We start from the raw sequence: 10,588 nt of genomic DNA on the forward strand, positions 1-10,588 counted from the left end.
GGGCTGCATTTGTCTGAAGTGATTTTTCTCCAGGTTGGAGAAACTTGATAGAAAACACTAACATGGTTGCCACACAGCATTAATATCCAAGGGATGGGGCATATATCACTACTGAAGTGCTGGTCATTGGTGTCTACCTTACTCCACTGGAAAAAAGGTGTATGTGTAGCTATGTGTCACAGGGAAGCTGTGAGATCTTCCCTGTTTGACAGGGATTCTGGAATGATGAGATGCCTATTAGGTGTTAAGTATATTGCAATATCACTTCTTAACCTGACAGTGCTCAAGAGCTGTTGGCTTTGAGCCCTAAGATCTCCACAAAACCCAACAACAGCAGCAATAAAATTATAAAAGCTGAAGTCCTGAGGACCCTCTGTGGTAAACTTATACAGGCTTCACTGGAAGAGAAGAACAAGTGAGATGAAGGTGGGGAAGGGTCTGTAATGCACTTGTCTGAAATATGACAGTGAGGTTGAAACCCCTTGTATTCCATTGGCAGTTTTGGTGTATAAATACGTAATTCCTATAGAGAGGCATGCTGGTTACAGAATGAAAATGTGTAATATATAAAAGGCTGTTTATATGTGGAAAAGTGAGATTCTTCATATAAAACTGTGTTGGTTTCTGTGTGAAAAAGTGAGATTCTTCATATCAAACTGTGCTGGTTTCTGTGTTCAAGGTGACAGAGTAACTGGAGGAAATTTGTGTTGCGCCTTCTAACATCTCAGAGCACAGCTGTTGAGGCTACTATGGGGAAAGCTATGGCAGTGATCTGCAGGCCTTCAAACATAGAAGGTGACAGCAGAGGGTTACAAAGCATTGCTCTGCTATTAAAGGTACCTTCAAGAGTTTGTTACTGTCAGCACCAAAGTTCTGAAATGCTAAGGGAGCAGTTTAAGTATCATCTGAATGTTCCTAAGTCCATGGGGCCCGGTGACATTCATCCCAGAGTTCCGAAGGAGTTGGCAAATGTCATGACAGAACCCCTCTCAATCATCTACCAAAGTTCTTAGGAGTCTGTGGAGGTCCCTGCTACCTGGAAGCTAATCAATCTTATTGCAGCTTATCAGGACATGAGGGAAGAACCAGAAACAGTGACAGACCTCCTAGTCTAACCACAATTTATGCAAATCTGAAGGAGCAGGGAACAGAGTTGTTCCGGATTTTAGTAAGGCTTTTAATACTGTCTCTCACAGTAGCATTTTGGAAAAGTTGTCCAGCTGTGAGATGACCAGATGCAGAGAACAGGGCTCCATGTGGCTGGCAACCAGTTAGCAGCAATGTTCATTGGGGTCAACTCTAGGGCTACCTCCTTTCCCTTTCCCTTTCCCTTTCCCTTTCCCTTTCCCTTTCCCTTTCCCTTTCCCTTTCCCTTTCCCTTTCCCTTTCCCTTTCCCTTTCCCTTTCCCTTTCCCTTTCCCTTTCCCTTTCCCTTTCCCTTTCCCTTATTGATGAGCAAGCGAATCGATCATCTTTGAGGTCTCTTCCAACCTTCTTGATTCTATGATTCTATGATTCTATGTGCAAGCAGTGTGCCCAGGTGGCCAAAAAAGCCAATGGCATCCTGGCTTGTATCAAAAATGCTGTGTCCAGCAGGAGTAGGGAGGTGATAGTCCCCTTGTACTCAGCTCTGGGGAGGTCACACCTCGAGTATTGTGCCCAGGTTTGGGCACCTCAGCACAAGAGAGATGTGGAGGTGCTGGAGAGTGCAGAGGAGGGCAGCGAAGCTGTGAAGGGCCTGGAGAATAAATCTTATGAAGAGAGACTGAAGGAGCTTGGGCTGTTTAGTTTGGAAAAGAGGAGGCTGAGGGGGGACCTCATTGCTCTCTACAACTGCCTGAAAGGACGTTGTGGAAAGGCTGGTGCTGGTCCCTTCTCCCAGGTAATTAGTGATAGAAGAAGAGGGAATGACCTCAAGCTGAGGCTGGGTAGGTTTAGACAGGACATTAGGAAAAAATACTCACAGAAAGAGAGGTCAGGCTTTGGAATGTGCTGCCCAGGGAGGTGGTTGAGTCACCAACCCTCGTTTAGACATGGTGCTTGGGGATATGGTTTAGGGGTGAACTTTGTAGGGTAGGGTTCTCAGTTGGACTCGGTGATCCTGAGGGTCTTTTCCAACCTGAATGTTTCTGTGATTCTGTGGCTGTTGGAACTGGGCCCATGGCTGAGTCTCAAACGCTAACATCCCATGAGAAGAGAGAGCTTTTGCTCTCAGACCTCTGCTTGGGCTGCAGCAAACGTGCCTTTGTCGCCCTGATGGCAGTGGAGGCAGGAGAGCTGTGGAGAGAGAGTGCAACTGACTGTGGGTGCCACTGGTACTGGCACGAAGCATCGTGGATCACAGCCACCCAGGCTTGTGAGCAAAAGCAGCTTGGGAAGCTTGCAGGAAAGTAGGGGGGCAGGAAAGGCCCTGGGGGTCTGGGTTCAGCAGGAGCTAGAAGGTGCCCTTGGCCAAAGGCAGGAAGCGGTGCCTTGGGTGAAGCAACTGAATGAAGGTGACCCTTCTCACCTCTCAGTGCTGCTAAGAGCAGCAGGAGAGAGACATGGGAATTGTGGGGAGAGCCCTCCAGTGCCCCTCTGTCCCCCTGCCCACCCTCCTCCCCTCCCCCCAGCCAGTGACCGTTGGGGTATGTTGACTTGACAAAGTGCTGCCTGGCAACGGTCCAGTGCCTGCAGGGACGGCACTGGAGTGGCACTGGCAGAGCCAAGCTCTTGCCCAGCACCACTACCCATCGCCCTGATCGTCTTGGCAGCCTCCCTGGGGCAGCTGTGCTCTCTCAGGAGTCCACCCCTTTCACCCCTTGAGTCGGCAGGATGGGTCAGTTAAACTGCTGTCGTGGCTGCAGGTAGGCTTCACCCATGGCTCAGGGACATGTCGACACAAGTGGGACCCACAGCAGCCACCTTTCTGATGCCCCGTGCCATCTGCTCTGTAGGGATGACCCTGAGCCCGTGCAGCAGTGCCCACCTGTCCCAGGACTGCCCGAGCCACTGCTCCGCCAGCGTGTGCGGCTGAGCCAGGGCCGTAAGATGAGGACAAGGGAGCTCCTCCTCTTCGCTGACTCCTTGCTCATCGCCAAGGCCAAGTAAGACTCGTAGAGCCCAGCTCCCTTTCTCCCCAAGCCCTGGCCCTGGCAGCAGGGCAGGGACAGCCACGCGGCAGCCCCATGCTTTGGCCCCTGGTGCTGGACGCACTCAAGGCTGCAGCCATGGCAGCTGGCTGCTAGAGGGGAGCCAGCGGGCTCAGGCAGCTCCAGGTCACTGCCAGATTCTCCTCTCTACAGACGTAGCAGCATCTTGCACCCACAGCTCTGCCTGGCCCTGGGCCAGTTGATGGTGCTGAGCAGTGGCAAGGGGGCAGAGACTGGAGATGCTGCCGAGGAGGAGGAAGATGATTCCACCAAGTGCCTTGTCCTCGTCTGGCCCTCTGGCTCCTGTGTCATCTCGTTCAGGTCGGTTGGGGTGCCATGCCAGCTGGCAGGGCTCGGCAGAGTACTCCTCTGTCCTGCCCCACGGGGCTTCATCCTGCCTCTCTGGCTGTCCCCACAGGGCAGAGCTGTGCCAGTGCCTGCCTCTGCCCTCAGGCTGGGGAGGCTTGGGCACTCAGGCTGTTTCTCCTCTCTTTCTGCAGCTCGCGGGCAGTGAAGGAGCTCTGGGTCAGCGCGCTGCGTGGGTAAGCTGTGCCTGGCACCGCAGCCCGGGGCACTCGTGCTCACATCATGGGGGGAAGCTCCAGGCACGGCTGTGGCATGGAGCAATACTGCACCTCATTTTGGGACAGCTGCCACCACGCCTATGGGCAGCTCTGGTGGAGAGGTTTTTGCCAGCTGTGTGCAAGCAACTGGTGGCCAGCTCCAGCCTCCGCACTGCCACTGGCGGGTGGTAGCAGGCTGCTTCAGGGCAGCTTGGAAGAGCTCCCCGGGCTGGCAGGAGAGCCAAGAGGCAGCTTGTGTCTCACGCAGCTCTTTCTCTACCCCTTCCCCATGCACAGGTCACCAGAAGGAGTGGAGGGAGCCCAGGTCACCCAGCTGCCCTCCCTCAAGCTGCTGCTGAAAGAGCTGAGCAGCCGCAATGCTGTGAGTGTCCCTCCCGTCTGCACTCTGTCCCCAGAGGCTGCTGCAGCCCAGCCTCAGCTGCATCGCTTCTCACCTGCTGCCCTTTTCCCTTTGCACAGGCCCTGACACTGCACAGCAGCAGCCTGGAGAGGCTGATTGGGGTCGAGGCAAAGGTGAGGAGCGCTTGGGCTGCTCTCTCAGCTGTGCCCACCTCTCACACATGGCCAGGGGCCGATGCAGCTGGCAGTGAGCCCTTTGTGCTGTGGGGCTGCTGGCTGAGCACAGCTCATTGCTTGCAGGACGGCACAGAGCAGCGGCTCCCTCCTGTCCCCAGCGGTGGCGAAGGAGACCTTGGCCGCTTGGATGGTGAGTTTGGAGAAGATAGGGGCAGGAGGGCCCTTCTCTCCTCCTCTCACTGGCGAGCACTTGTGCTGCTCTGGGGCTGCTGCGGCTCTGTCCCCAGCGCTCTTGGGTGGCAGAGAGCTGAGCCCCCAGGGCCCCCTCTTCCCAACAATGACTCTCCTGTGGACTTCCCTGGTGGCCGGGGGACAGTGCTGAGAAGGTGCAGCAGCACTTGCTGATGCTTGTCCTCCACCTCCCTTTTCTCTCTTTTCTCCCTTTTCTCCCTGGCAGCAGGTGGGAGGCGCAGGAGGAGGATGGGCCTGGCCTGGCCCTTTTCTCGGCGACCGACCTCGGCTGCCACTGCAGAAGCTCCCAGCCCATCAGGCTGTGGCGACCAAGGGCTTCTCTTTGGCCAGCCCCTGGCAGCTGTGTGCAGCCAGGATGGCACCCTGCCTCAGCCCATCCAGGTAAGCAAGGCTGGCCAGAGGGTGTCCAGCCCACCAGCTCCTGTGGAGAGGTGGTGGACCCAGCGCAGGGAGCGTGGGTGTGGCTTGGGGAGAAAGCCAGCTCCTCCTCTTATCACCACCCTCCAGCCAGCCCTCCCTCATGCCCCAGTGAGAGCTTTGGAGAGGGGCACCCTCACTCTAGCCCCTGAGGAAGGCTCACCTGCCCCATAGACATTCTTCAGGCAGGCAACGGGTTTGCTCTGTCCCCTGCAGGACCTGCTGGCTCTGCTGCATGCACAAGGGCCATCCACGGAGGGGATCTTCCGCCTGGCAGCCGGCGAGCATGCCTGGCGGGAGGTGCGGGAGGCGCTGGACAGGGGAGTGGAGGTCCAGCTGGAAAGCCAGCCTGTGCACCTGCTGGCTGCCGTCTTGAAGGTGAAGCCTGCTGCCCTGCAGCCCAGCAGCTGTGGGCTCTCTCGGTGCTGAGGGGCACCTGTGAGAGCAGGAGCTGAAAGGCAGCTGCCTGCTGGGGAGCCAGAGTGCCAGGCACACTGCCTGTGCTGCTGGCAGCAGCAGTGCTCCAAGGCTCACCCACAGCCCTCGGCCTTGCAGGACTTCCTGCGGAAGATCCCCTCCAAGCTCCTCCAAGCAGAGCTGTACGGGGAGTGGATGAGTGCCCTGCAGAAGAGCAGCAGGCAGGAGAGGCTGGCAGGGCTGAAAGAGTAAGTGTGGTGAGCAGCCTGCCTGCTCCTCAGGGACTGCTAGAGGTTAGGAGCTGCCTGCAAAGCAATGGCCTCCTTGGCAAAGCTGTTTGCTGCCAGCCACCTCTAGCTGCTGTGGGGTGGGGGGTTGGTGTGAGAGGCACAGCAAAGCATTGCTGGCCTGGGAGCACTTGCTGCAGGCCTTGGGGGTTGCTCCAGCAAGGGCCTGTTGGCAGAAGGGCAGGGAGGGAGGCAGCTGGCCGTATGCCAGTGAAGATGGTCCCTGTGCTGTAGAGCAGGCTTTGCTAGGGAGCCTCCCCTGTGTGTGGGCTTGGGTGAGGTCAGGCTGGGACACCTGTGTCGGCCACGTCTACTCTAGTAAGCTTGTGTTCCTCTTGCTTCAGGGTGGCCAGCAAATTGCCCCAGGCCAACCTCCTCCTCCTGAAGCGCTTGTTGGCCCTGCTGCACAACATCAGCAGCAATGCAGCCGCCAGCAGGATGACTGCTGCCAACCTGGCCATTTGCGTGGGGCCAAATCTCCTGAGCCCAGCCGAGGAGCACACGCTGCCCCTGGACATGCTGTTGCAGGTGACAGAGCAGGTACGCTGTGCTTGCCAGCTACAGCCTTGTGGGCCCAGCAGAGCTTTGCTCTTGAGAGGGACCTGGCTGCCTCCTCTCTTCAGCAAAGCCTTGTGGCGGAGCTGCCAGGAAGAGCAGCCCCAGAGCTGCAGCGCTGTGTGCAGAAGCCAGGGCTAGCAGCGGGGAAGGCTGTTTGACCCAGCTGCAGCCACCTAAGTAGGAAGCAATGGCTCTCTGTGTGCAGGTGACACGGCTGGTGGAGTTCCTCATCGACCATCAGGGGGAACTCTTTGAAGAGGAGCAGGTGACTGGGCTCGAGGCTGCAGAGGCTGAGGAGGTGGCAGCAGCGAGGCCAGGAGAACTAGAAGCTGGAGAGGTATGTGAGGTCCACCAAGAGCACGAGGACAAAAGCTCCCCCCTCGCAAGGTGGGATTGCTGCCAGAGGGCAAGCAAGGTCATTCTCCAAGCTGCAGCTCTGCAGAAGTGCAGAGGAAGGCTGATGGGATCTGCCTGTCAGCTCTGAGCTAGCAAGTGGGCAGGGAGGTCCTTGCCACCTCTTCACTTCCCCATTTCCACTGCAGGTGCCTCCAGTGGCTCCCGCAAGCACAGAGCCAAAGAGCTCATCTGGGCACAGAAGGTAAAATGAGCTGGCTTTGATTAAGAGCAGAACTGCTCCACGTTGATGATGCCTTTACCTGTCTAACAATGCTTTTGAATGGAAAGGTCACCCAAAGCTTCTGGGGACACGCGGCAGTGCTCCTGCAGGAAGAGAAAGCTGAGCTGTAAAGAGGAGAGGGACAGCCAGCCCGGCAACAAAAGGCAAAAGCTGGAAGGAGATCCCAAGGTGAGATACTAAGCAGTTCCAGGTAGAGCAAAACAACAAGGAGGCCAGCTGTGTAAGAGTCCCAGGTGCCCTGCTGCCCAGTTTGGTGCCTGCTGGGGGTAGAGGAAACATTCGTGAGGTGCTCAGAGGTGGCCCCCGAGAGGACGTATGTACCTGCCCTTGGGAGAACATGTCTGTCAGGAGAGAAATATCACCCCAGCATGGGGAATTTCCATTCAGCACTTGTTAGAAGAGAGGGCCAATGCCTAATCCCCAGCTAGAAGGAATTCTGCAGAGCACTACTACAAATGGGCACTGGATCTCACAGCAAAGCACAAGCTGCTTGTCGTCCTCCCCTCACCCTTGTCCCTAACTGCTGTCATTTTTCTTCTTCCCATCTTTCTGAGGGCAGCTTGAAGAGATTCCTGCAGAAACGTCACCTCTTGGACTCAGTTCCCAAATATCTGAATGGCACACGGGACATTCTTCTGAGCACAAAGGGAGTTGTTTCTCTCTAGCTTTATACTGATAGTTTTTAGGGTTAGTTATAGTTATTCCTAGAGGTGTTAAGAGTTCTACTTGCTACATTAGAGTTAGAGTGGTTGTTCCAGTTCTAGTTATTAGAGTTCCTGTTTGAGTGAGTATTGTTGTTACGGTTCTAGATGTTAAGGTTGTAGTGATAGTTGTTCCAGTTCTAGTTATTAGAGTCGCTGTTCAACTTGTTACAGTTCTAGTTGTTAAGGTTGTAGTGATAGTTGTTCCAGTTCCAGTTCTTAGAGTTGCTGTTCAAGTGGTAGTTGTTGTTAGAGTTCGAGTTGTTAAGGTCGTAGTGATAGTTGTTCCAGTTTGAGTGATAGGTGTTCCAGTTCCAGTTCTTAGAGTTGCTGTTCAAGTGATAGCTGTTGTTAAGAGTTCGAGTTGTTAAGGTTCTAGTTGTAGCTGTTCCAGTTGGAGTTGTTCTTGTTCTGGTTCTAGTTACAGAAATGAAGAAGGAGGCAGGAGAGAGGAAGGTGAAGGCCCAGGGGATGCTGATCACAACCACGTTGTCGTTGAGGGGGAAGGCCCAGGTGAAGTGGTGCTAACCCCTGAGGGTGCTATGTGGCAGATGGTGCAGCAGGTGCAGCCTTGCTGCGGTAGTCGTTGGAGAGGTGGCACAGCAGCTGCCAAAAGATGCGAGTCCAGGAGCAGCAGAGGCAGTGGAGACTGAAGGGCAGCCCCAGGAGCACAAAGAAGTGCGAGCTGGTCAGGCTGGGCAGGCAGAGGTTGGTGGTGGTCTCATGTTCTGGCAGCCATGGAGAAGTGGCAGCCCAGGCTGATGGCCATGATGGGAACCAGCGGCCACACACCGGCAGCGCCAGGCACGGCCGCTCGTGGCAGGGCGGTCACGACTTGCACTGCATCTCTGGCCTCGTCCCTCCATGTGGTGGGGGCTGCAAGGAGGGGGCTGCTTCGCACCCACCACCCCCCCTGCCCAAGGGAAGCACCCTGAGGGGAGGAGAGGCATCCGCAGCACTCGCCCACCCAATGGCAACAGCGGCATTGGCGCAGGGCAGAGGAACGGAGGCGGCGTGAGGTGCCAACAGGACCGAACACCCACAACAAAGAAGGATACTTGTATTTTCCACAGAGTTTGAAAGGTCCTTTGCTACATCATTCGTGTAGTTTCTATCAGACTAGAAGCAACTCTGACCACGCCTTCCATACTTAGTTGCATTTACAATGTTACAGGTACGATATTCACATGGCAAGGTAACAAACACCTTGAACTGTGGTTTCTCTTTCACTGAGAAATTTAACAAATGGACATAACAACCACAATTTGTAACTTCTGGTTTTATATATATGTACACATACCTACATATATATACATATACATATACATATATATACACACACAGAGAATGTTCTATCACAGGATGTTAGGTAATTAATTTTCTCTCACGTCATTATGTCTAATGTAACCCAACAGACTTTGTGGTCGTTACGAGATGTTGTGTGGTTCAAGTATTATCATTTATTTCAATAAACATTTTATCAGGAAAGCCACAAGGAGTTCTTCTCTGTGATTGTTCATTTCACTGGTGTTATGCAGACAGCTGCTGCCTCAAGAAGGCAGCTATACAGCTGTGCTATCCACTGCAGCTGGTAATGCCAAACCCCTTTCAAGCTTTCCAGGAGAGCGCCATCTAGCTGGACAGGATGGCAAGAAGAAAAGAGTTGGCAATAAATACTTGGAGTTAAGGAAACTCTGTCCATCTGTGAGAGGAGCAGGTGCAGAGTGCATTGGGTGATGGCCTGGCTGAACCGCAGGCCTCAAAGGGCTCTCATGGAGGACAGGGCTCCATGTGACTGGCAGCCAGTTAGCAGCAATGTTCCTTGGGGCTTGACTCTAGGGCCAGCTCCTTTTCCCTTTCCCTTTCCCTTTCCCTTTCCCTTTCCCTTTCCCTTTCCCTTTCCTTTCCCTTTCCCTTTCCCTTTCCCTTTCCCTTTCCCTTTCCCTTTCCCTTTCCCTTTCCTTCCCTCTCCCTTCCCTTCCCTTTCCCTTTCCCTTCCCTCTCCCTCTCCCTCTCCGTCTCCCTCTCCCTCTCCCTCTCCCTCTCCCTCTCCCTCTCCCTCTCCCTCTCCCTCTCCCTCTCCCTCTCCCTTTTCTTTTCTCTTCTTCCCTTCCTGCCCCTCTCGTGCACTTTCCATCTTCTCCTTGCACAAAACCCCAGGCAGGCACACCACAACAGACTGGGGGCCCGGTTTAACGTTTCCATCGTCTGCTCACACAGTTGCAGCCAAAGGCACACCAGGTCTGGCTCAAGCAGGCTCCTGTACAGCTTGCTTCTCTCTGCTAACTTTCTATAGCATCCCGGGAGAGCGGCAAGTGGGCAGCACAAGGCGGTAGCCCCATGGGCTACACTCTTGTGGTCTGCTCCCCATCTCTCTCCTTGAAACACCTTTGACACCGTTTCCCACAGAACTCTCGTGGGCAAACTGGCTGCTCGTGGCTTGGATGAGCGCACACTCTGCTGGATAAAGCACTGGCTGGGGGAACAGGCCCAAAGAGTGGTGCTCAACGGAGTTACATCCAGCTGGCGGCCGGTCACAAGTGGTGCTCCTCAGGGCTCAGTGTTGGGACCACTTCTCTTTAACATCTTGATTGACAACCTTGATGAAGACATTGAGTGTGTCATCAGTAAGTTTGCAGATGACACCAAGTTGGCCTGGAGTGTTGATCTGCACGAGGGCTGGGAGGCTCTAGAGAGGGACTTGGATAGATTGGCTTGATGGGCCAATGTTAATGGGATGAGCTTCAAGAAGGACAAATGCCAGGTCCTGCACTTGGGTCACAACAACCTCAAGTTATGCGACAGGCTTGTGGAAGCGTGGCTGGAAAGCTGTCTGGCAGAATGGGACCTGGGGGTTCTAATTGATGGGCAAGCGAATCGATCATCTTTGAGGTCTCTTCCAACCTTCTTGATTCTATGATTCTATGATTCTATGTGCAAGCAGTGTGCCCAGGTGGCCAAAAAAGCCAATGGCATCCTGGCTTGTATCAAAAATGCTGTGTCCAGCAGGAGTAGGGAGGTGATAGTCCCCTTGTACTCAGCTCTGGGGAGGTCACACCTCGAGTATTGTGCCCAGGTTTGGGCACCT

At 54.6% G+C, this 10,588-nt stretch overlaps 1 protein-coding gene across 1 annotated transcript; it reads left to right on the forward strand.

The window, feature by feature from the left end:
• The first annotated feature begins 4,838 nt into the window (after positions 1-4,838).
• LOC128980676 (T-cell activation Rho GTPase-activating protein-like) lies at positions 4,839-8,227 on the forward strand. Its single transcript, XM_054399184.1, has 8 exons — positions 4,839-4,864; positions 5,086-5,278; positions 5,414-5,565; positions 5,949-6,144; positions 6,368-6,499; positions 6,705-6,760; positions 6,847-6,967; positions 7,359-8,227. The coding sequence occupies exons 1-8, from the start codon at positions 4,839-4,841 to the stop codon at positions 7,473-7,475; spliced, it is 993 nt and encodes a 330-aa protein (XP_054255159.1). The 3' UTR covers positions 7,476-8,227.
• Positions 8,228-10,588: the final 2,361 nt, after the last annotated feature.

This window comes from Indicator indicator, chromosome 1 (genome assembly GCF_027791375.1).
Source record: "Indicator indicator isolate 239-I01 chromosome 1, UM_Iind_1.1, whole genome shotgun sequence".
Classification (NCBI taxonomy): Eukaryota; Metazoa; Chordata; class Aves; order Piciformes; family Indicatoridae; genus Indicator; species Indicator indicator.